The sequence below is a fragment of the Actinia tenebrosa genome, unplaced genomic scaffold (assembly GCF_029948245.1).
Source record: "Actinia tenebrosa isolate PJP-AT-01 unplaced genomic scaffold, QUT_ActTen_1.0 PGA_scaffold4__44_contigs__length_22323623, whole genome shotgun sequence".
In the NCBI taxonomy this organism is placed as follows: domain Eukaryota; kingdom Metazoa; phylum Cnidaria; class Anthozoa; order Actiniaria; family Actiniidae; genus Actinia; species Actinia tenebrosa.
In genome coordinates, this window is record NW_028292581.1 from 4173110 (window position 1) to 4195533 (window position 22424).

Sequence of the window (22424 nt, forward strand, 5' to 3'; positions counted from 1 at the left end):
ACCATAACTGCCGTGAAACATCTATGAACCCCTTGATAGTAGAAAATAAACAGTACAACAATATTTGAACAAGATGAGTACCCCATGTACACCAAGGCTTAAACATGTTTTAGAGTGGTTTAACTAAACAGGTTTGGAAAACTATCTACGAACACTTCAAAATATTTGGTGAAATAATGCATGTAAACTATCCTTTGTCTTGCTCTGACAATATTTTAGAAAGTTTCATTATATTGCAGGTTTCTAGTTTCTCAATTTTTTTCCTAATGAAAACATAGTTTAACTAAACACGTTTAGGTGTGAATGGAGTAGAGGTCTTTTATTTCGGGCTCCCTTTTGTTTTATCTTAGCCCACCCTTAGACAATATAACAGTGTAGCAGTAGTCGTAACTAACCTTTACTTGCACTAGCTAGTCTGTTCTGGAGCGACTCGAGTCTCTGTATGTACATTGACAGCGAGTGATCACCATTCTCTCGTGGAGATGAGCCGCTTAGTGATGAACTCCCTGGAGAACTCTCTCGAGGAAGGCCCTCATCGTAACTGGACAGTGTGCGGTTACCTCGCGGCGATGAGTGTCGAGGTAACACGTCTGCACTTCGTCCATGACCGATAAAACCATTGTGATCCCTTTCATCCGATTCCGAGTCCCGAACAGGCGGCGACATTGGAGGTCGATAGCGATCGTTAGATTTCGGAGAGGTTCGTAAAGTACTCGGAGACTGATGACGCTCTTTTCTCGATGGACTCGGAGCTCTTGGCGACCTGCTTGCGTAAGGAATTGTACGTTCGCTAGTCATTGAAGCAGAAGTTAGAGGTTCTGTTCTCCTTGAGGTGAGTTCCCGTTGACTTTCTAGATCCCTCGTCCCGTAAAGAGAACCAAGTCGATCAGTTGTCGTAATTGAAGGTCTAGTAGACTGTTGGTCTCCTATGTCTCCATTAGTATACCTTGACCTTCGGTCTATTGTACTTGTACCATAACGACCTGGCGATGAAGAAGTGCCTTGTGGAAACCTGTAATCTTCATGGTGATGCGTGCTAGGTAGCGGTGAAGTGCCTGCAACACCATTGGTCAGATGGGGTACAGAGTATAAACCAGAACCAACATTAGCTTCTACTGCTCGATGTGGTTGTCCATCCAGAAGTGGTGATGGTGGGCCGGTATAATGACCACCAACAGGTTCACGCCTTGTTCTAGTTGGTGCACTCTCAGTCACCAATGGCTTAGTTCTTCTTGATACACCGACTGGTTCGTACATAGTCTGGTTAGCCTGAAGTAAATCAGGGCTCGACGTTACCGCAGACCTGGTTTGCTTGGAGCTCTTTCTATCGTCAACTCCTGAAACGCGTTTACTGACCCGCTTACTCTTGTTAACCAAGAAGTGCATGCGCTTAATGGCAATAACCGCACGGACGGCCATTCTGAAGCGTGAAAATCCTCTGGGGAATCGACTCGGTTGGTCAGTATTGGTTGGATAAGCTCCCATACGTGAAATCATTGCTAATGTAGTCTGTTCACACTCTTGGAATCCCCCCAGGAGGAGAAGTAAATATCTCTTCTGATACACCAACGCCTTTCTGAAGCTCTCTGAACGAACGTAACGGCTGTAAAGCTTTTGAATCTATTCAGAAGGAATAAATAAATATAAATAAATATACTAAAAAAATAAAAAATAAAACGATTGAGACTTTTCACAGACTCAGTTAGTTCTACTACAATTGACTGCGCAGAAAAACGACAAGTCCGCTACGTTCACGATTTAAAAAAAAATCTACTTGGTATTCGCGAAAATGTCAGTTTTTCTGCTGATTAAAATATCACCTCTCCCAAGTACACGGCTTTATATCTCAAATACGCATTCAATAAATTTTGGTCGCATTTGATATTTTGCTATTTGGCTCCAAAAGAACGTGTTTACAAAATATTGAGCTTAAATGCGTAAAGCTGTCCTTATGGCGAAAACCAAAAACCGTTTTCCTACCCTGTCACTACGATTATTTCACAGACGTCCGTATAATTGTCACTCACTGCTTTACTACTCAGTGATGACCCTACGAGCGTCTGCCTAAGGAGCTATGGAAACCGAAGTTTGGAATTTGTCGCAGGAAAAATATAAAAAACACCTCTCCAACGCTTCAACATTCGATTCTGAATCGTCTAATTTTCATACCGACAATGATGCAGAGAAAATAGAGCTTTTTGAAGAACCATTTGATTGTAAGATACTTTCCCTCCTTATACTATTGCGGATAAACTGCAGTTTTATCGCTCACTGGCAATTCAAGGGAAAAAACTTGTTCTCAAATCGAGAAAAACCGCAGCATGTACTGGCAGCTTAAAATACCTTGGCTTGCGACCAGGTTCCTTCAGTGGGTTGGCTACTAGTTGGAATGGTCTCCAATCCTCGTCTTTCGGTAGCTTTACGAGCCTCATCTCGAAGACGTGACAGTTCAGCCTTTGCAGCACTTAAAGCATTCTGAGATTTGAGTTTTTCTTGCGCCCAGAGACTTCTTTCAGCGGCTAGCACAGATTCTGCATGCTCCTTTGCTTGTCGGGCAGTCTAAAAAGAGAACCGAATATTGAGGAAAAAAGGAATAAAGAGAGGAGAGGAGAAGTGAGGAGAGGAGAGAAGATGAAATAAGAAAAGTGACAAGCCTTACCTGTTCGTCGGTCTTTTCTTTATATCTGTACTGCGAAACCTGTTCCTCAAACTTCCTCAGTGAAGAGAGTAGCTCTGTTTTCTCTTCATTAACTTTAGCAATATAACTGACTAATTCTGAATTTTGTCGCATTGCACGTTCATAAGCAGCAGATTTGATGGGTGATAAAGGAATGGTTTCATTATCCTGTGGGAAGGAATTCAAAGAGTTTTATATTACAAATTGTTAAGGCTACGAACACAACTTACTAAAGGTGCGGCATTACAGGCAACAAATCAAATAAACCGCGAGCAACAAATGTTCTTTTTATTGCAAAGACTGGAAAAAACGCTCGTACTTCTTGGAGAGAGAAGAGAGAAGCTTAGAGAAATAGACACAAGAGCTATAGGTTAATTTTACTTACGTCAATGTGAACCGTTAAAGTGGCTCTGATTTGGTCCAATTCTTTAAGCAAATTGGACAAAGATTGGTGGATTTCGTTCAATGGTCGGGTATCCCTAGGTTTATAAAAATAGCAGTGAATAAGTAAATAGTGAATACGAAGCATGGGAAGCAAATGAAAAGTTTGACCTCCATTATAATTGACACAAAATATTGTAGACGGTATATCTGCTTTAAAGTTTGACTATTGCTGAACCTAGTTAATGTTTTTGATTCCCCTTAGTTACCGTTGCTATGTCCCACAAGCTCTACGAAGTAGTTATAATATCTCAGAATATAAAACTCTTGATAATGGAAATTGATTAGGAATGTTTCAATTGTTCATCGTCCTGTGATGATCAAAGAAAATTGCCTCGTGATCCTTGTATTACTTTTTAAAGCAAATACCGTGTAGATGGTAGTGGGAGGGAAGATTGTAATTCCACTGGGATTCACCGGCTTTGAATGGTTCGCTATCGTCTGAGTGGGAACCATGAATGGTCACATGTCAACGATGAAGGAAGGGGGTGACATACCTGAAGGAGTCTTGGTCTTTAGTCTTTTGCAGTTCATTTTCATGTTTATTAATTAAAACCTGATGCTGTTGTCTCATTGATTCAAGCTGTTGCTGGAGAAGCAACAGTCGAATACGCATCGGGTACATATTAGCGTCCTGTTATCAAAGGAGTCACATACACCAACATTAGATTCACAAGATATAGTATTAAATATATTATGGTCGCATATTGTAAAGGTAAGTCGATAGTGATTAAGTACTCTTTTGGGGTAAGCGGTGCTCCCCTTTTTCTTCATCAGGGCTTCGTTTAAACATGAAAGAAAGGATTCACATACACCACCATTACATTATAGTAATATCATATACTGTGGTATTAAATGTTAAGCGCGCATATTATAAAGTCGATAGTGACGAAGTTTCTTTTATGGTAGACGGTGCTTTAAGCAAGAACCTGTTGCGAGCACTGCTGTGGCATCAGCCATAGTGCATTCCGGGCATCGAATGCAACATGCAACAAAACTTTTATCAAACTTTTTTTGAAATAGCTGTAATTCCGTACACAACACCATGCCCACCTTTTCGCTTTCCTTCGCGGTCAGTCGATCAGCTTCGTTCCGTAACTCATTCACTTGACGTTGCGTATCTTCAGCTTCCTTCTCAATTGCTGCTAACTTTTCTCTTTCACTTGACAATTTCAATTCTAAATTGATTCGTTTGCTTCTTTCAGCTTCCAACTCATCGCTCAGCTGTTTTTCTCTTTCTCTGTGTCCCATTGCCGTTGCTTGTTGTTTGTCACGTTCGTTTTGCATCTTACGAGCACGATGGCGTTCATTCTCTAGAGCTCCAGTTAGGTCTACTAGCTGCTTCTACAATCGAGATAATAACATGCGTTAAGAAAACCAGAACAAAAGCAGGTGATTAATTGATAATTATATATATAATTGATATATATTGGTATTGGTCATTTGCCGCACGACGCACGAAGCAACCTCTGGGCTGACCACGGCTAACTCACAGATCTAATTGGAAGTTAACATATTAGATTTTGCGGAGGGAGGAAAATCGGAGAAAAACCCTCGAATCAAGGAAGAGATCTAACAAGCTCTACCAGCATGTAAAGCCAAGTGCCGAGAGTCCAGAGACGAGTGCGCTAACATTATACCACCCTTGATTTCTTTGCATAGAGCTAATTTCGTATGACCGTGAAAAGCAAGTACGTGGCGTGACCGTCACGGTAATCTCTGAGCATTTTCATTGGCTGATTTACGATCTCGCGCACTGTGATTGGTTTATAGGATGTCGTTATTCCCGTACCGCGATGGTGCTGTGTGCAGTGCCGTTTCACAGTCATACAATTCTGCTCTACTAAGTCAGGGAAATTCAAGTGGTATTCAATGTATATTCATACCACGAACAGAAAGGCAAAATGAGTACACCAACTGAGTGTTACTAAAAAATTTCCTGCGTCAGTCATATGTTATGTAATGGCGTAACGTAATGTCACGCACGTCACGTCATACCTGTACACCATCCAAAGCACCCTTGAGTTGATGCGCAACAATCTTGTCTGTTTTGGTAGACTCTACGTTACGTTCTTTCTCTGCTTCAAGGGAAGCATCTAGATGTAAAGTCTTTTCTTTCTCTTCTTCGAGTGCTGTGCTTAAATCTAAGGCGTGGTTCCTCTCCAGTGAAAGGGCTTCTTGTAATCCTGAAGTGAGAAGGAGATACAGGTAACCATGAGTTAAAATGGGATAACGATCTTCAGTGATATCTCTATAAAATTAACCCTTTCATTAAACAGACAAGGCTGCACGGGTAAGCATATATTTACGATAAAACGAACCTATTTAGTGGACACCTCTATTAAGCGGACACAAGGTTCCGAAGGTGTCCGGTTAATACAGGTACGACTGTACTTTGTTCCTAACAATTACAGACTTCGTTCTCAATTACTGTAGAAAACTCAGAGTAGTTCACCAAACTGGAATATTCATTTCAAAACCTCCGAATAGCCATATCGTAAAGGCTACGAAATAAAAATAAAATAACATACAAAAAATAAAAATAAAAATAAATAACATGCACAGTAAGGCAGGTATGGTACATCTCATTTACCTTGTATAGTATTTTCTAGTTGTTTTACTCTCGCCTGTGAGGGCTGTACTTCATCTATTTTGCTTTGTAGTTCCTGCGCACGCAGTTGTTCGCGATTCAGGGCGTCCAGTAAATTTGCGTTTCGTACACGTTCTTCTTTCAACTCGACAAACATCTCTTCGATCACGTCCTTTTCTTTTGCTATAAAGAACGAAGGGAACAAACGTCAATCTTTATATTATTAATGATCTTCATGATAATTACGCGAAAATATTCAGACCGTACAAAATTTGTTTGATGGGAGATAAAAATGCAGTTCAGAAGAAGAAGAAGGAGAAAAAGGAGGAGGAGGAGGAGGAGGAGGAGGAGGAGGAGGAGGAGGAGGAGGAGGAGGAGGAGGAGGAGGTGGAGGATAAGCGTGATATATGAATTACTCATGAAATAACACTCCGACCTCGAATATTTGCAACAAACGGTTAGAACTTGGGTCCCTCTTCTCTTATACAAAAGCATAAAATAATCGTATTTTGAGCGTAAAAAGAATCCTATCCACATAGTTACATACCTGCAGCATCGGATTTCAGTGCTCTTTCTGTTTCCAACTCGGCTTCCAGATTAGACGCGATAATCTTTTCTCTTTCCAACGCCACCTCCAGTTCAGTTTTCTGATGGCGCACGTCAAGTATCTGTTTGCGCAAATCTTCTGCACTCTCATGTGATTGGTTGGATAGATCTCTTGTTCGCCTCCGCTCTGATTCGAGGGCGTCCTGGAATTTCCTTGAACTGGCGCGTTCAATATCTATGGCCTGGTTTAGGTTGGCTACTCTTAATCGTTCTGCTTCCAAAGATGTTCTGTGGATTTGTTAGAAACGATACTGATGTCAAAGGACTGTTTGGGCATTGTTCATAATGTCTTACGAGAATCCACTGCCACACAACAGCTTTAGCATTCAATTCATTCATATAATCACGCAATGAAATGCAATAAAAATCATCCGACCAATCCATACCCATACCAGATGCGCAGGCAAGTTAATGTCATGCTGCAGTATTTCAGATCTTACCTGAATGTCGATGTCTGCAATCTTTCTTTCTCCAGCGCGGCCCCAAGATCGGTGATTTTACCCTTCTCTCTGGACAAGGCATCTTTAAGATTCGTCACTAAGCTTCGTTCGCGGTTAAGGCTGTTCAGAAGGTCTGTCTTGTCTGCTTTCTCTGTATCGACTGCTGCGCGTAAAGCGTCTGCAACGGCTTGTTCTTGCTCGACTTGACGTGTTTTGGATTGAACTGAAAAGAGGATGCAGAAGACATACTTATGAAATGAAATCGAAATGTGGAAGGTAAATGGTGTGATGTCTTGGTACAAGTTCGAAAAATACAAAGCTTGAGAGAAATTTGGACGCGGACGCATGATTACGACAAAAATTACGACGGGGAAGATCGCAGTGTTCCGCCTTTGTGATGTTGCCAGAAAAGTTAACAAAAATAGCTTGCCGTTGCGGTGCGGGTGTAGTGCGGGTGCAGTGCGAGGCGTCACATTGCGTCATTAATTCATTCTTCTCGGTAATGATGTAAACCTTATATTTTATTGTCAACTTTTAACTCGCTGGCATGGATTTGTCAAGTGAAGAAACCATCTGCTTTTGAACTTGTTAACGACTGTGTACGTCAGCTGTTAGGCGGCGAAATATTTCCCAGTTCTTAAAGTATCGAAAATACACTGTTCTAAAAATGGCTGACAAGTGCAAAGATGACTGGGTGACCGTCAATCATTATGGGAGCGGTTTTGGGCTTATTTAATACTTACTTTGTGCCTTCAAATCTTTTTCTCTTCTCTGAGCTTCTTCTCTGACAAGTTTAAGCTGTTGGTTTATTAGTTGTGCCTGTGTCAAAAAGAAATCCATAACATGACACCAACCATAAGAATAATTTTCTACACAGTCAAACGAAAAATGGAGAAGTTAGCATGTAGAGTTTGGATGGAATGCACTGTCGTTTCAAGTGAATATATAATTCTTAGTTAGAGCTGTTGCAATGTTTTATAAGGTGACCAACATCCAGGGTCTAGAAATATCTGCTTAGAAAGTGCTGTCTTTGCTTTAAAATATTTGCAAATGGTTAGACCTTCGTGAATCGGAAGACGTTGTAAAATGGCTGTCCCATCCTACGGTTGAGAAGTTAAAGAGTTAACTACTGTCACGTGTCACCTCTAAAGAAAAACGATTATTACATGAAGGTGTCTGCCCAAGTGTTTATCAGTAGACAAGAAAGCATACTCAAGGAAATGACAATGGGATAATGGGAAAACATTACACTGGTCTATTCTACACATGCAGTGACTGACCTGTTCTAAAGGTCGTTCATTGACCATATGACGCAGTTCTTGTATTTCGTTCAAAAGAGACAAACGATCCTGTTGGAGAAGCTCCGTCACCACACGATGGTTTAATTCATTCTGAATATCAAAGCCATAATATCAATTAATCATTAATCCCTTGAGCCAGCTAAGAGGGCCGTTTGTAGCAGATAATCAGCTAATTGAATCCCAGCAAATCTATAGACCCCTTGCAGCACTTCGGAATGCAGCTCAATTTGGAGGGCAAAACCATAGGTTTCCAATTCTCAGGAGATTGAAATTCTTTTGTTTTGCCCTTCAAATTGAGCTGCTTTGACGTCACATGCAAGGGGTTTATTACTCTTTGATTGTGTAGATACCTGTGCTTTGAGCTGCTTTTCTAAGGACAGTGCAGGAGATTGACTGGCCCCTGCTATTAATTGTTGTGATCGTAACTCGGATACCAAGACATCTCGATCTTTCTCAATCACCTGGTAAATCACAAGGGATTCAGTACACATGTCTAAACATGGCATATCTAACAGTCATAGGCAATGAAAGTAATGTTTTCCATTTCAGATCACGTGTCATTCTCTTGAGAATAAGATTCTTTGTTTGAATTATATTCCTAATCATTTCTTTCATATGCAGCGTTAAACAAAGAAATGATACTAAAGGGAATAACACGTGCTGTGAAACGGGACAACATTACATCCAAGGTAAAGAGGTCTATAGTAGTGACAGTGAATAAAAGTTAGGCCGAGTTAGACAAGCCTGACAATGATCGTTACCTTCTGAACCGCTTTGAGTAGGTCTCCTCTCCAATCAGCGGTGCTGTCTGGATTTGTTGGCTACAAAAGAAACGAATCAAAATATGATATTCCAAGTATGAGAATTTGGTATGTCGCAGAGTGGAGGTGTGGGATGGCTTTGCATACGAGGTAGGACCTCTATAAAATGGTCGACCCCTGATAAGCGGATGCTTGACAATTTTTCCCGAGAGTGGTATAACACAGGAAAGTCCAGCTATTTCGAGCCCCGGATATCTCGAACTTGAGGCCACGTCCCGTGCACCTGCTTCATTAATTGATGGTCAAGCATTTTTTGTTGCGTTATTCTTCTTACCAGAGCAGTCTGTCTAGTCTGTGCCACTAGGTTCTTCAGCGCCTGGATAGCTTCAAGTAAAGCTTTCTTCTCAGCTAGCCAAGCAGACTGTAAGGAAGGCAAGTCCGGTTTTGATTCATCAGATGATGTTACGACTTGTGCCAACGACTGAATGGTTTCTGCTTCGGTGTTTAGATTATTGATAAGCCTCTGTGGAGAGCAATAACATTACTGACTTTTTCTCCTGTTTCTACTGGGTATACATATCTCACTGTACGGTCTGCAAAGCAGTAGAAGTATAGACGATCGTATGAACCGTATTAAGAGTAATAAGACTAAGAATGAAAAAAGAAAGAAAAGAGAAAAGAAAGAATGAAAGACAGGAAGAAAATAAGACAGATAGAAAGGAAGAAAGAAGGAAGGTAAAGCAAAGAGCAGTAACTATACAGAGATCAGGCACTAGTTCCGTTGCAAAATTCCCATTCTGTGATTCAAAACAAAGCACACTATATAGTAATTTACCATAACAGTAACCACGTCTCACCTCAATAACATCGTCTTGTCTCTGCTGTGAATCATCCAGAGCTGTCTTTCTCTCCTGCTCCAGTAGGTGGTTCAACAACACTCTCATCTTCTCAGTTTCATCGACACTGGACTCTAAACGAGCTCTTGTCTCTGGTGTTAGAGGATCCTGATTGATTGATGACACTGAGGAATGGAAGTAAAAAATAAATATAATAAAACAATGAAATCAAAAGATTTGAAATAACCACTTGGTTGAACATCGGACTACTGTGCGGTAGGTCGTGGGTTCAATTCCCGGCTAAACTAGCAATCATGGTCTTAAAATAAGCGAGGATAAACTGCTGCCATTATAATTAAATCTATAACTAGTCTGAATACAAGTGGCTTAGATGACCCTCCTCCTCTCACTTCATCGTGACTAACCAATATCAGACGAACGTAAAAGAACCGCTGAGGATATAATGAAACCCTGGAACTGACCACCCTTAGTTCCTGCACCTCATACTAACCACCTCGCATAAGTTCACAGCTCATTATATACATATGTCGCAACAAATTATTTCATATGGTAAAACATACATGACAATGACTGTACTCTCTCCATCTCCCTTTGGTGTTCTTGTCGTAACTGGTTCACGTAATCGTTATGAGCCTTCAACAATTCCTGGCGAACGTTGTTTATCTGTTCCAAGTTTTCTTTCTCCATTTTCTTCACTTCTTTCGCTATTTCCTCTTCTCGTCGCTGCTTCTCAGCTTCTTTCAAAGCCACGATTCTTTCTTCGTATTGTCGACGAATTTCGTCCTCGGCAATTTTTAGCTTTGAACAAATATGTTTGGGTGAATTAATGTATTGGTATATGTGTACAATAAGAATTTAGCCAAAAGACACAGACAGACAGACAGACGATGTTTATAGTGCAAGGAAAGCGTAGACTGTGCATGCACTTGCATACCCTCCCTATATTTGACTACATCAATTTGCTCTTTGTTATAAAATATCAAAACCTAACAATAATATCTTGAAGTGACTTATATAAAGATGTTACTTGATGTTACACCCGAGTGCAATAATCTTTATTTACCTGTGGTCCCGCAACTGTGCCTTGTGGCACACCTGTCTTACTCATCATTTCTTCCTGGATTTTTTTAAGGTTTTTAACTTCATCTTGATGTTTTTCAGTCTGTGATTTCATTGCTTGTTCCAGTTGGTCTTTTTCAGCAACAGAAGCGCTAAATTGTTCGGTTTTTGCCTGAATTACAGTTCGCAGCTTCTCGTTTTCTTCGTCCTTTGCTTCGAAAACATTCTTTACGTTATCGAGTTCCTTTTGTAAACTTTCAACCTATGATTGCAAAGAAAAAGTTTAAAATTAAGTTTATATTGGCAAGTTTACAAGGGCATATGGACCCAGAATTAAGCACACAAGAGATGTCGAGTCCAGGAACCGAATCCGAAACTCCAAAGGTGAGAAGTGAGTGCACAACTTTTAGCTTTATTCTTATCCTGGACTGTAAATTCAGGGTCAAAATCCTTAAACCGAACTTACTTTGTCGTTTAGTTTTTCCAGCGCGTTTGCACTTGTAGCTTTGGTATTGTCAAGCTCATCAGTCAGGGCTTGGATATTTTCTTCCTTAGCTTTCACTTCGTTCCCTTTTTCCTGTAAAGCATCTTTTAATTGCTTCACGACCTCCTGATGTTCACCTAAAGCTACACGACTTTCCTGTAAGGATTTCTCCAGCTTCTCCTTGTCCTCGTGTTCTTGTTTAACTTCGTCTAACAACTGAGTGAATTTCTGCAGGTGACCTTCTTTCTCAGAGACAATAGCATCTTGCTCGGTCAGCTTTGCGTGCTGATCTTCCAGAAGCTTCTGCTGTTCTTCCATCATAGATTTCATTTCTTCCATTTGCTCAGAAAGGATTTTGTATTCGTCTTCTTTTTCGTCATACGCGTTTTTGAAGACATTTAGTTGTTCAACAAGAAGCATCACCTCTTCGTTCTTTTCCTCTAATGCTTGGTTGATGTCCTCTACGGCCTGGTCAGGTGCTGGTACAGGTTTGGTAGTCTCTCCAGAGTGTTTATTACGGGAGACCTCTTCCTGTAAAAACAATACCAAATCGAAAGATAATAATGTAGTTAATACTTACTAAATTTGTACAGGAACAGCATTAGGAAAGAAGCAAAGACTAGAGGGATCCCATAGTCGAAAATCCTATTACATTGCATAGACAATCGCTAAAACAACATGGTTCACATTAATAAGGTTCAACATTACTTGCTTCTCGATTCAGTTCTTTACATTGCAGCTACTCCAACATAAAAAGTACATAGATAATATAAGGAGCTCAGACTAAATCTAAGGAAAAGCTACTTAATGTTACGCTCCCAACATAATTCCCAAAACGCAGAGCTTAACGTCTCAGTTGTCCCTTCCTACCATTTCCCTTACCTTCAGTTCAGATATCTCCATCAATCTGTCATACAATTGTTTCTGCAAGGTCTCTTTCTCTCTTTGCCAGTCTTCTTGTTCTTGCCTAATCGTTTCCAACTCCTTTCTCACTTCCTCTTCCTTCTGCTCTGATTCCAATGCTCTCGCTAATTCTTCTTGCAGCTCATTTACACGACCAAGAAGCTCTACTTCTCGTTCAGCCTTCGAATCAAGTTCTTCTTCCAATTCTTTTCTTTTCTTTTCGAGAATCTCAATATGCTGCTGGAATTCTGCTGTTGCTGCTTCAAGGAGCTCCTTTGTCTGCGCCTCTAAATTATCCAGGTCAAACTTTTCTTGAAGTTCTTTCAGCTGACTTGCAAGGTCTTCCTTTTCGGAAGAAACTTGTTCAACAAGTTTTATGAGTTTGTCTGCCTCATCAACCTCGTGTACGCTTTCTTCCTGTGCCTTCTGGAACGCTTCAACCTGTTGCTCCAGTTCTTTAATACGGTCTTTGAGCTCTTTTACTTCAGCTGGTGGTGGTGGTGCCGCTTCGTCGTCAAACGTGCCACCTGGTGGCGGGTAATCACTCTCGACATTTTCCACTATCACAACTGGGATGTTTCCCTCCTCCTTGCCTACCAGCGCTCGCTGAAGTTGCAGAAACTTTTCTCTATTTTTTTCCTTTTCCTGCTTTAATGAGTTTATCGCCTCTTCTTTTTCTTGCAATTTTTCTTCTAATGCAGGCACGACAGCAAGCCTTTCTTCTGATGCTTGCAACAGCTCCTTTTGAGATTCGATAAGCTTCTCTGCGGCCTCTAATTCTTCGTCTAGATGTTTCTTATTGTCTTTCAGTTGTTTGATCTCGGACTTCAGTTCCTCAGATTTTTCGTAGCTCTCCAATTCTTCTCCTGAAAGCTGAGCTTTCAATTTTGTAATCTCACTGTTAGCTTCCTCTTTCTCGTCCCAAAGATGTTGCACTCCTTCTCTCAACTGTTCAATGGCATCTTTCAGCTTCTCATTTTCTTCCAAAAGGATGGCATTTTCCTCTTTGAGTCTTTCATTTTCAGAGATGACTTCGCCTTCAGATCCTGTCATCTGTGATCTACTGGCCTCTTTCTCCAGGCTTGCCAATCGCTGTACCAAAGCTTCATTCTGATTCTTTATCTCTTCATTTTCAGCAGACTTGACATCAACTTCCTTTGTCAACTCGTCTAATTTATCTGCTAAAATCTTGTTAGTGGATTCCAAATGGTTCAATTTCGATTTCAACTCCTCGATCGCTTCCGATCCTTCAAGACTTTCCGAGTCTACGAAACCAGATTCAGGTTTCTTCATCTTTACCTCTTCTTCCAGCTTCTCTTTCGCAGTTTTTAGTTCTTCCACAGCATTCTGTAGACTATCGATTTCATTCTGTGCAGCCTCTTTCTCCTTCGCCAGTTCTTCTAGCTTCTCTTCTTTAGTCTTGGATGCGTCATCTTGTTGGGATTTCTCGTCTTCTAACTTGGCAAGTTTTTCTTTCAACTCTTCGTTGGTTTTTAGGACTTCTTTCATAGACTCTTCTAATTTCATGCGCTCTTGTTTTTGGGCTTTTAAATCTTCGTTTTCTTGCAGTTTCTCTTTCTCTTTTTCGGGTTCAGCATCCTTCATTCGCTCTTTTGTTTCAGGAACAGTTTCAGCGTCCCTTTTCAATTTCTCTACTTCAGTTTCCAGTCTTTGATTTTCAGCCGCATATTCTTCCAACTGTTCATTCATTTTCCTCAATTCATTCTCTAATCTCTGTCTTTCTTGTAGCTCTTCTTCGAGACGAGCCATTAGGTTTTCCTGTGCAGACATTATTTGACCAAGCTCTTCGTTACGCTGTGCTGTTGTATCGTGGAGCTCCTTCTGGGCCATTCTTGCTTGGTTCAGCTAAAAAGAACAGGAAAGCAACATTAAAAAATACAATAGATATCGTATCACTGTGAAAAATCACAACCCGCAAAAAGAACGTTAGTGATATCCAACACGTCAAGTAAAATTGCTCTAGAGTGCCCATCCAATAATAGTCCTTGAAAAAAATAATGTCACGGCCACGGTGCATCCTTTACATCACGCAAGCTCACAATACATGGTGGTGGTTGAAGGGGTTCTTCGCAGTACCTCTTCTGCCCAGGAAATTCTGGAAATACCCTTTCCAAGAACGTAAAATGCGGAAAATTTCCAAGGAAATATGATCTGGACTTCTATAGAAACTTGATATTAGAGGAGATGAGTCCTCTAGCTCAAAATCCTTTATCAACCTTTGTGCTCTAATATAGATAATGTATTACCAAAGGGTAATATCTGGTAATATGAATATCAGTCTACCTGTCTTGTCAACACAGTAACCATTTCCAGTAACCTATCAACAGCCGTCTTCAGTTTACTGCCACTGTCTATCACGAGCTCCTCCCCCTGTTCGTCAAGACTCGGTCCCTGGAACAGACTGTCAGTCACTACCTGCTGGGATACCTCGAGTCCCTCGTCACTCAAGAATGACAGGTCGGACTTGTTAGTCAGGGTTGTGTCCCCTGCGTCTGATGCATCGTCTCCTTCACCTGTCAAATAAATAGAACAAAGATGAAATATTAGGGTTGTAAGAGGAGATGTATGAGAAGGAAAAGGTGTGGCTAATTCTGACTGTAGCTGTACAGTCGAGTACAAATCAAGAGTGGTGTAGCGGTAGTACATCCTTCTCTCATCTCTTTTTTCCTGGGTTCCATTCCTGGACTCGGTATCGATACAAGGGTTTTCTTCTCTGGTTTTCTATTTCCCCTCCCTCCGCAAAAACCAACGCGCTAAATTCCAATTTAATCTGTGATTTAGCTGCGCTTTCCAAATTGGAGCTCGTAAAAATAAAACGTTGAATGACTTGAATGACTTGTGACTTGAGACCTACCTGGGTGTCCCTGCATGGCTAAAGCCGCTGCTGGTGTTGAAGTAAAAGCTCCTTGTGGTAAAAACCTGACTCGTCTCGCCGAGTCCGGCGGGAACTGAGATGCAGAAAGTGTAGCAGATGAGAGCTCATCGCCGCCACCAAAACCACTTTCTACTTGGCTGGTTTCCTCGATTAGATCTTCTAACTGACGGTTGATAGTGTCTTCAGTAGCTGCAGCGTTCCTTACAGTGTCTGATAACAGTTTGAGGAGTCTGTTGTTGGTATTCTGTAGAGCTTCCCTGCAATCCAATAATTAATTAAAGTGCCTATCACCCTTCTGACAATATTCACAGTATTGATTCTACATGGGGTAAAATGTGGAAAAGCCCGAAAAAATTTCATAGTTTGAGTGCGGCTTCTTGAAGTTATAAAGGATTTTCCATGCTATATGCTAATATTGTGACGTATGAGGAGTAATCATTTAATATACAAAACCTTACTGGCACAGATAAATTAAATTTGAAATACGTCATTGTTTTGCCCATTGCTCTTATAGAAATTATTGCAAGCTATTTTTCACATAGAAGCCGGTTTTTCAAATTACAAGGAACAACAAATAACCATAAATGCCTCCTCATACGTCACCGCATTAGCATATGGCATAGAAAACCCTTCATAACTACAAGAAGCTGCACTCAAACTATGGATTTTTTTCAGGTTTTTCGACATCTTACCCCATGTAGAATCAATACCGTAAATATTGTCAGAAGGGTGATAGGCACTTTAAGAGCGGATGTCCCTAAATGTCAACTACCGCAGGAAAATCGAAAAAATTCGAAAATTCCTAAAATATTCCAGAAGAAAGCCTTTGTGGTTCTTATTACCAGAAAAATACTTTTAGGATATTCCGCTTTTTAAATAGCGATTTTTTAAATGTTTTGTAATTCACGCCTAAAACGGCGATTTTGAGAGGCGAATAAGGCCGAGTTTTACCGATGTACCTTGCCCCAAATTTCTTCAAAATTTTTAACATTTTGTTTTCTACAGGTGATTTGAAGTTCGCCTAACCTTCTTCGCTTGATTATTTAAAATTGGCATGCAACGAAAATTTTTTTTTGATTTTTGAAGAAGGGCCTAATTTATTCAGTTTTGACAAAGTCAAATATTGACCATTTTCGAAAGCATTAAAAGTCAACTGGTACATCAATTAGCCTCATGATATTATATGCTGTGGATAAACAATCGTTTCAAGAGTTTATTACCGAAATCCAAATCTCGGGCACTTTAAATGGGAACTTTTGAGAGCTTTTTATGTACATAGTACTTTCACAACAATAGTGAACTTTTGACCTGTCAAGCGATACCAGGAAATTACATTACTTCAGAAAAAAAAATTATGTACACACTTAAGATACCTGATAAGATAAACTGAAACAAATTATATAGAAAAGAATCCCTTTTGGAATAAAAAGGAAGAAAGAAAACGAAAGCTTTGTGGTAGAGAAACATACGGTTACATTTTTACGGCTTACAAGATCGGCTGATAATAAACATAAAGTATGCATATCATTATATAAGGCCGAAACAGCAACAAGCGCTTGGTGAAAATATATGAATTGTTGGAATGGCCAAATATGTTTGTAAACAAAACAAAAAAGAGAAGGGGAAAAAAAGAAAGGAAGGAAGAAAGGAAGGATAGATGGATGGATGGGTGGGTGGGTGAAAGGAAAGAAGGAAGGAAGGAAACCTTAATTATTCCACTTGTTATAAGGGAAACTTGGTAAACAATACTTAAAGCTTACTCAACGAGAACTAAAAATGTCTTCGAGTGTTTATGTCACGCCTGTCTGACGCTTTCCTTGTTTGCGCAGGGACATGATTGAATTAGTTCCTTTATCAGCGAAACATAAGGAGCTTTGCGATGTACCTTGATATGGTCAACACAGACATCAAAATATTCACAAATGGAACGAAGTAAAGGTACAGTAAGCTTAGAGAGCTTCCCAGAGTAGTGCAGACTGCACAGATTATACGTGTCTTAAACTATAGGATGCACCAGTTGCACTTCCCTCAAAATTAATTGGCGTGTCTTCTCATATCCCTGCTGATCCTCAACTGCCACAAGGCCAGCTTCGATGACAGCATTCGGCTCTTCAACTCCTCCACGTCGGATCTTTCCGGAATGTCGAGAAAAGAAGGACTTGATTTGCTTTGCCGTTAGAAACTCACTCATTTCAAACAGTCTGTTCCCCTCGCAATCACGGGCATAACGCATATCTTTGGCAACGATTTCAGGATCCACCTTGTGTCCACTTTCTTGGCCGATTCTGAATTTACCTTCCAAGTACTCCTTTTGCTTTTCATTAAAACGCGAAGACTTTTTTCCTACTTTCAAAGCCCAACCAGCAGGAAAAGGGTCACATTCACTGGAATCCGTCACTGACGTAGAGCCTTGAATACTGGGGTAGACACCTGCAGCTCCGGTTAGCTTGGTATTGTAGGCCACTTTGGCTTTATCCATAAGGGTTAGCTTCTCTGGAGTTAAATCACATTTTCCGTAAAAAATATGGTTTTCCAAGTTGGTATACCGCTGGTACACTTTCGTACACCCTTCATTGGGACAGCAGAAAAGGGAACCATGGCTCTCGCTGCTGGAATTGGGACTTTCTTTTTCATCCTTTTTTATTGGATTCTTCTGCTTTTCTTTCTGGTCAGCCTTCGTTACGACTGTAAAATCTCCGTTAGAAAAAGGGCTCTCAAACTCGTAGGTCTTTAGGCTTGGTACTGAAAACAACAATTATGATGCAATGAATACTAACTAACTTAATAAGCATATCTGTAGCTTTATATTCACGAGAATTTCTTTCAGCTGGAATATTTCATTAGCTGTCATTAAAAGGCAATATATAACGGCAAAACAGGGTGAGAAAAGGGATGAGAAAATATAATGAATTATATACAACATGATTATAGAATATGACAGAACTATGGATCTAGTTCTGCAAAAGTATTTGTTCGCTTGATGAAATAAAAATTCTTTTATTGTGACATTATTTACCTTTCAAGTATTTTTCTTCTATCACCTTTCCTTTACCAATACCGTAGGCTCGCCAAGCAGTTATTGCACCTTTGGCGTACTGGAAATTATTAAGCAAACTGATACCGGCCCACTTTTCAAACAGACTTTCGACATCTTGTGTAACATTTGAATCTACGATAGCGACACGTACGCGTTTAATACCACCATTAGAAAGGATTGCGTCCTTGAGCTGATGAGCTGTTTTAACATCATTGCCTTCATTGACGTATCTCCTTACGTGCGCTTTGATGCTTGCTGCTTTCCTATCGCAGGGACCTTTCCCGCCTTGTGGGTCACTGAAGTCAACCCTTTCTACACTAATACCGGTCTCAGACTTCATTCCAAGGCAGCCTGTTACCATCATACAGCTATGATAACATCCAGCATTATCTTGTCGCAGGAAGGCTTTCGTTAACTCGGGGTGTTCTTGTTTCAGTGTGCAGAGGATATGCTGGATGATTCGTAGAATGTCAAAGCTTTCTTGGGAGCAGTTTTGAGCAATGTGTACAAAGGCCTGTTGTTCTAATGTGTCTTGTACCTTTCTAACGACCACACTGATGTGCCAAGATATGCCTCTTTTTCCAAACCAGTCGGACTGAGATTCTCTGTAAGCAAGGGGCAAGAATTTCATAGCCCAGTCCTGTGTAATCAAGATGGTATGGTCATCCAGGCCTTCAACGACATTTGTTCGACCCACGTCTTGCCTAATGCACCTCAGCTGATGAGACTTCCACGCTTCAATAGCTTGAATAGCCTGGCTACAAGAATATACTAAATCATCATGCTGATCTTCAGGAAAACTAGCAAGCTTTACAGCATTTTCTATGGACTGTAATGTCTTTTTTAATGCTTCACATTCCTGACAATACATATCGTGGTTGTGTGGGCAAGGCAATGCAAAGGCTTCATCTTTACTGTCTTTCAAAGCGTAGACAGGACAATGATCTCCGATGCTCGAAGATTCTGAAACATGGACCTAAAGAACGACGTGTCTGTTAGTATGATTAATGTTCAGAGTATGAATAAACTAATATAACATTTTTCGCAGGTAGCGCAAATCTAGTCCCATGTAAATGTGCATAAGTATCTGGAGGAGAGGGAGTGACTTTTTCATTTATTTAGTGAGACAGCTCTCCTTATGAGCTTACTAAATAATTAAGAGCACTACATTTGTTTTTTGATATTACCTTGTAATCTGTTTTCAAATATTGTTTTCCTTCCTTTAGCGCTTTCTTATAATCTCTGATCATGAGGACGCCATTTTCAATTGGAACATCCGAAGTTTCGAGTCGATCCAATATGCTGGCAAGATCGTCGAATGCTTTTGCACCTTCAGCCGCAATGTAGTCAAGTCCCTGGAGAGATTTTCTGACAGTAGCGCTACAGCAAGACAGGATGCGAAGCATCGTTGAATTTCCAAATGGAGTAAATCCAGACTCTGAGCAAAACTGCTGGTACTGTTGTACTATCCGTTGAGGAATAATTGCTCGGATAACATTTGGGGTCTCAAGGATATCACCAGATGAAAATTTTAGGTATTTCTGTCCAAATGGAAGATCTTGCACGACGTGCGGGCTGGTAATGAATGACAAGAAATGATCCAGCTGGTTCTCCTCGACACGCATCCGTGGACTTTTACGCAAAGGCAGAGGTACCCCACGACCATATTGTAATTTATGGACACGCACAATCTTAAACCTGTACTGAGTTAGATCTGGTATGTAAGACTGAATCTCTTCAAATGTTGTTAGATCAGCCATTATCGAAAGCACTTGCCTTCGAGTGTCCCAGCTTGCAGCATTATTGTAGGTCTCCGCCAGAGCTTTCAGGTACTTGCTGTCTGTGTTTTGTATATTGAGAGATTTTTCTACTTGTTGGGAAGCCTTCAACGCATTCCAAAGGGGAGCGGCGTCATCTGCTGCAATTACCTTTCAAGCTGCTACCACTGTGTCCTTTGCTTTAGATATTCGATTGGTCTTGGTTTTGATACTGGCATTTACCCATCGTTTCTTAGGCTCAGAAACTGTTGACACGCTGCATGCTGAAAGAAATTCATTTAGCTTTAATCTTCGAATAGACAGTGTACTGAGGCTGGAGATTTCGCATGAAGAACCAGTGGAAGAAGAATCTTGATCGCTAGGCGGCACGTACTCAGTGTCCTCTATGGAAAGATTCATCATTGCGCTACATAGATCATCTTCGAAGCTGCTACCACTTTGTTTTCTTCCTATATTAGAAATTAAATTCAATTTGTCAGATTATTGAATAGCAGTGTGGTAAGCAATGATAGCGTTGCTAAAAGATCTTCAGTGAATAAGTTTCAACTTTCCGCAAAGCAAGACCTTTCGTCGATTCTGAAGATATAGAAAACGTGCGCCCAGATTTTGCAGTTATGAGCGTTGGGCAAACGCAGCGGGAAAGTTTAGAAAAGTTTTTCTTGACTCGGTTAGGCATCATTTTATTTTCCATCCGCCTTTTTGTTTCGCGAAGCCTTTTTTCCTTTTTTTTGGGGGGGGGGGGGGGGGGGGGGGGGTTCGGCCGTACAGTACGAAGAGTTTTCCCAAGGGTTCGCCTTGGATCACTTGCCGACAGAGCGCATTCCGCTTTCTTCTTCCCTTTTTTTTTTTTTCTTTTTTTGTCCTATCACCTACCTCCTGTTGGGGATTCGCAAAACAGTAGAGAAGTAATGTGTACTTTTATAAAACAACAACAACGCGGTTCTTTATTTTATATACCTGTGACTCTGGTTCTTTCTTGCTGGGTAACTCTTTCAGGTGTTCTTTATCAGGTGTCTCCTGTTGACATTCGAGGTCAAAGCTAGGCTCATCATGAGGTTTGCAAGATTCTTGCACTTCCAACTCCGAAAGCTTCGATCTGCACCTTCTGCATATTGCTGAATCAGTAAATAAACAGCGTATAAACAAAACTAAATCAAGCCACAAACAAACTTTAACTTGGTGACTGAAATGAAAATTTATTTTATCCCTATAATGCTATTTCATGTTATTCTATTTCCAATTCATTCAATTTCCTGATACACCTTTTCGTTCTACTTACGAGAGCCAACAGGAACAACAATGTTGGTTTCACTGAATATTTGTATGGAGTGTAATAATGTCACCCCACGATCTCCACTAGGTCGTTTAGAGCTATGGCAAGCCCATTCAGGTGGACACGAGCAAGTCTTCTTGTTGGAACGCCACCTAACACCACACTGTTCTCGATGTCTTGGACATATGGTTATCTCACCATACAGCTGATCATTACCTTTAAAAAGCCCTTGAAGAAAGAGAATGATTTGAAGATCAATAATAAAACACTAGTGGCCTTGCAGCTTTAACAAAGAAATGATTTTACTTACCAGCTCGTGCAAGAAGGAGATTTGACTCTGTTTCCAGGTCCGCGTCATACACGTTACACAATCGCAGGTGATTCTTAGTGTTTCGATTACATTTATTAATGAGAACACACTCTGTGTTTGCTGGATTAACTGAACTAGCGCCACAAATCCCTCCTACATACTTAGAATATCCACAAACGACGGCCATGGTAAGGAACTTTGGACTGTATAGCTGCTTAGAATTAGAATTCCTGTGTTGTTGCGTCAATAATTACACGAGTTCGATTGACTAATTGTGTACTTGAGTGGCAGTCGGCGGTACAGCACAAAAAAGAAAAAAAGGAAAAAAGAAAAGAAAAGAAAAAAAAGAAAAAGAAAGAATAAAGAAAAATGCACAGGACTATTCAGAACCAAGATTGCTTGGCCTGCTGTGTGAGGTTTTTTAAAGTATGCAAGCTGGCATTTTTTTACCACTTCAACATTATTTTTTCAAGAAGTGCTTGTCGCGGTTTCGGCCTTATATAATGATATGCATACTTTATGTTTATTATCAGTCGATCTTGTAAGCCGTAAAAATGTAACCGTATGTTTCTCTACCACAAAGCTTTCGTTTTCTTTCTTCCTTTTTATTCCAAAAGGGATTCTTTTCTATATAATTTGTTTCAGTTTATCTTATCAGGTATCTTAAGTGTGTACATAATTTTTTTTTCTGAAGTAATGTAATTTCCTGGTATCGCTTGACAGGTCAAAAGTTCACTATTGTTGTGAAAGTACTATGTACATAAAAAGCTCTCAAAAGTTCCCATTTAAAGTGCCCGAGATTTGGATTTCGGTAATAAACTCTTGAAACGATTGTTTATCCACAGCATATAATATCATGAGGCTAATTGATGTACCAGTTGACTTTTAATGCTTTCGAAAATGGTCAATATTTGACTTTGTCAAAACTGAATAAATTAGGCCCTTCTTCAAAAATCAAAAAAAAATTTTCGTTGCATGCCAATTTTAAATAATCAAGCGAAGAAGGTTAGG

The 22424-nt window shown here is 40.3% G+C and overlaps 2 protein-coding genes and 1 pseudogene across 2 annotated transcripts in view; all 3 read right to left on the reverse strand.

Moving 5' to 3' along the window:
- Positions 1-22424, reverse strand: part of LOC116288203 (uncharacterized) — a 70877-nt gene that overhangs the window by 1257 nt on the left and 47196 nt on the right. The window contains exons 19-40 of the mRNA XM_089036325.1: positions 14995-15272; positions 14424-14653; positions 12099-13985; positions 11199-11747; positions 10737-10994; positions 10234-10471; positions 9674-9837; positions 9151-9339; positions 8817-8876; positions 8406-8516; positions 8035-8145; positions 7498-7573; positions 6755-6977; positions 6256-6542; positions 5712-5891; positions 5117-5304; positions 4172-4462; positions 3616-3752; positions 3063-3156; positions 2660-2845; positions 2344-2559; positions 396-1620 (exon numbers count right to left, since the gene is read on the reverse strand). Coding sequence (XP_088892451.1) covers positions 396-1620; positions 2344-2559; positions 2660-2845; positions 3063-3156; positions 3616-3752; positions 4172-4462; positions 5117-5304; positions 5712-5891; positions 6256-6542; positions 6755-6977; positions 7498-7573; positions 8035-8145; positions 8406-8516; positions 8817-8876; positions 9151-9339; positions 9674-9837; positions 10234-10471; positions 10737-10994; positions 11199-11747; positions 12099-13985; positions 14424-14653; positions 14995-15272 — 7178 coding nt within the window. The remainder of the gene's footprint in view (positions 1-395; positions 1621-2343; positions 2560-2659; positions 2846-3062; positions 3157-3615; positions 3753-4171; positions 4463-5116; positions 5305-5711; positions 5892-6255; positions 6543-6754; positions 6978-7497; positions 7574-8034; positions 8146-8405; positions 8517-8816; positions 8877-9150; positions 9340-9673; positions 9838-10233; positions 10472-10736; positions 10995-11198; positions 11748-12098; positions 13986-14423; positions 14654-14994; positions 15273-22424) is intronic.
- Positions 17012-19019, reverse strand: LOC148906891 (uncharacterized). Its single transcript, XM_089036391.1, has 2 exons — positions 18032-19019; positions 17012-17757 (listed from the first exon to the last, which is right to left on the reverse strand). Exons 1-2 carry the CDS (start codon positions 18921-18923, stop codon positions 17012-17014), a joined length of 1638 nt encoding a protein of 545 aa, XP_088892517.1. The 5' UTR covers positions 18924-19019.
- Positions 19189-20229, reverse strand: LOC148906892 (uncharacterized; annotated as a pseudogene).

Coding starts and splice junctions, on each gene's coding strand:
- LOC148906891 (XM_089036391.1), bottom strand. CDS start 18,923: ATGTATTGTCAGGAATGTGAAGCATTAAAAAAGACATTACAGTCCATA. Junction 17,758..18,031: donor AGAAGAAAAATACTTGAAAG/GTAAATAATGTC, acceptor TGTTGTTTTCAG/TACCAAGCCTAAAGACCTAC.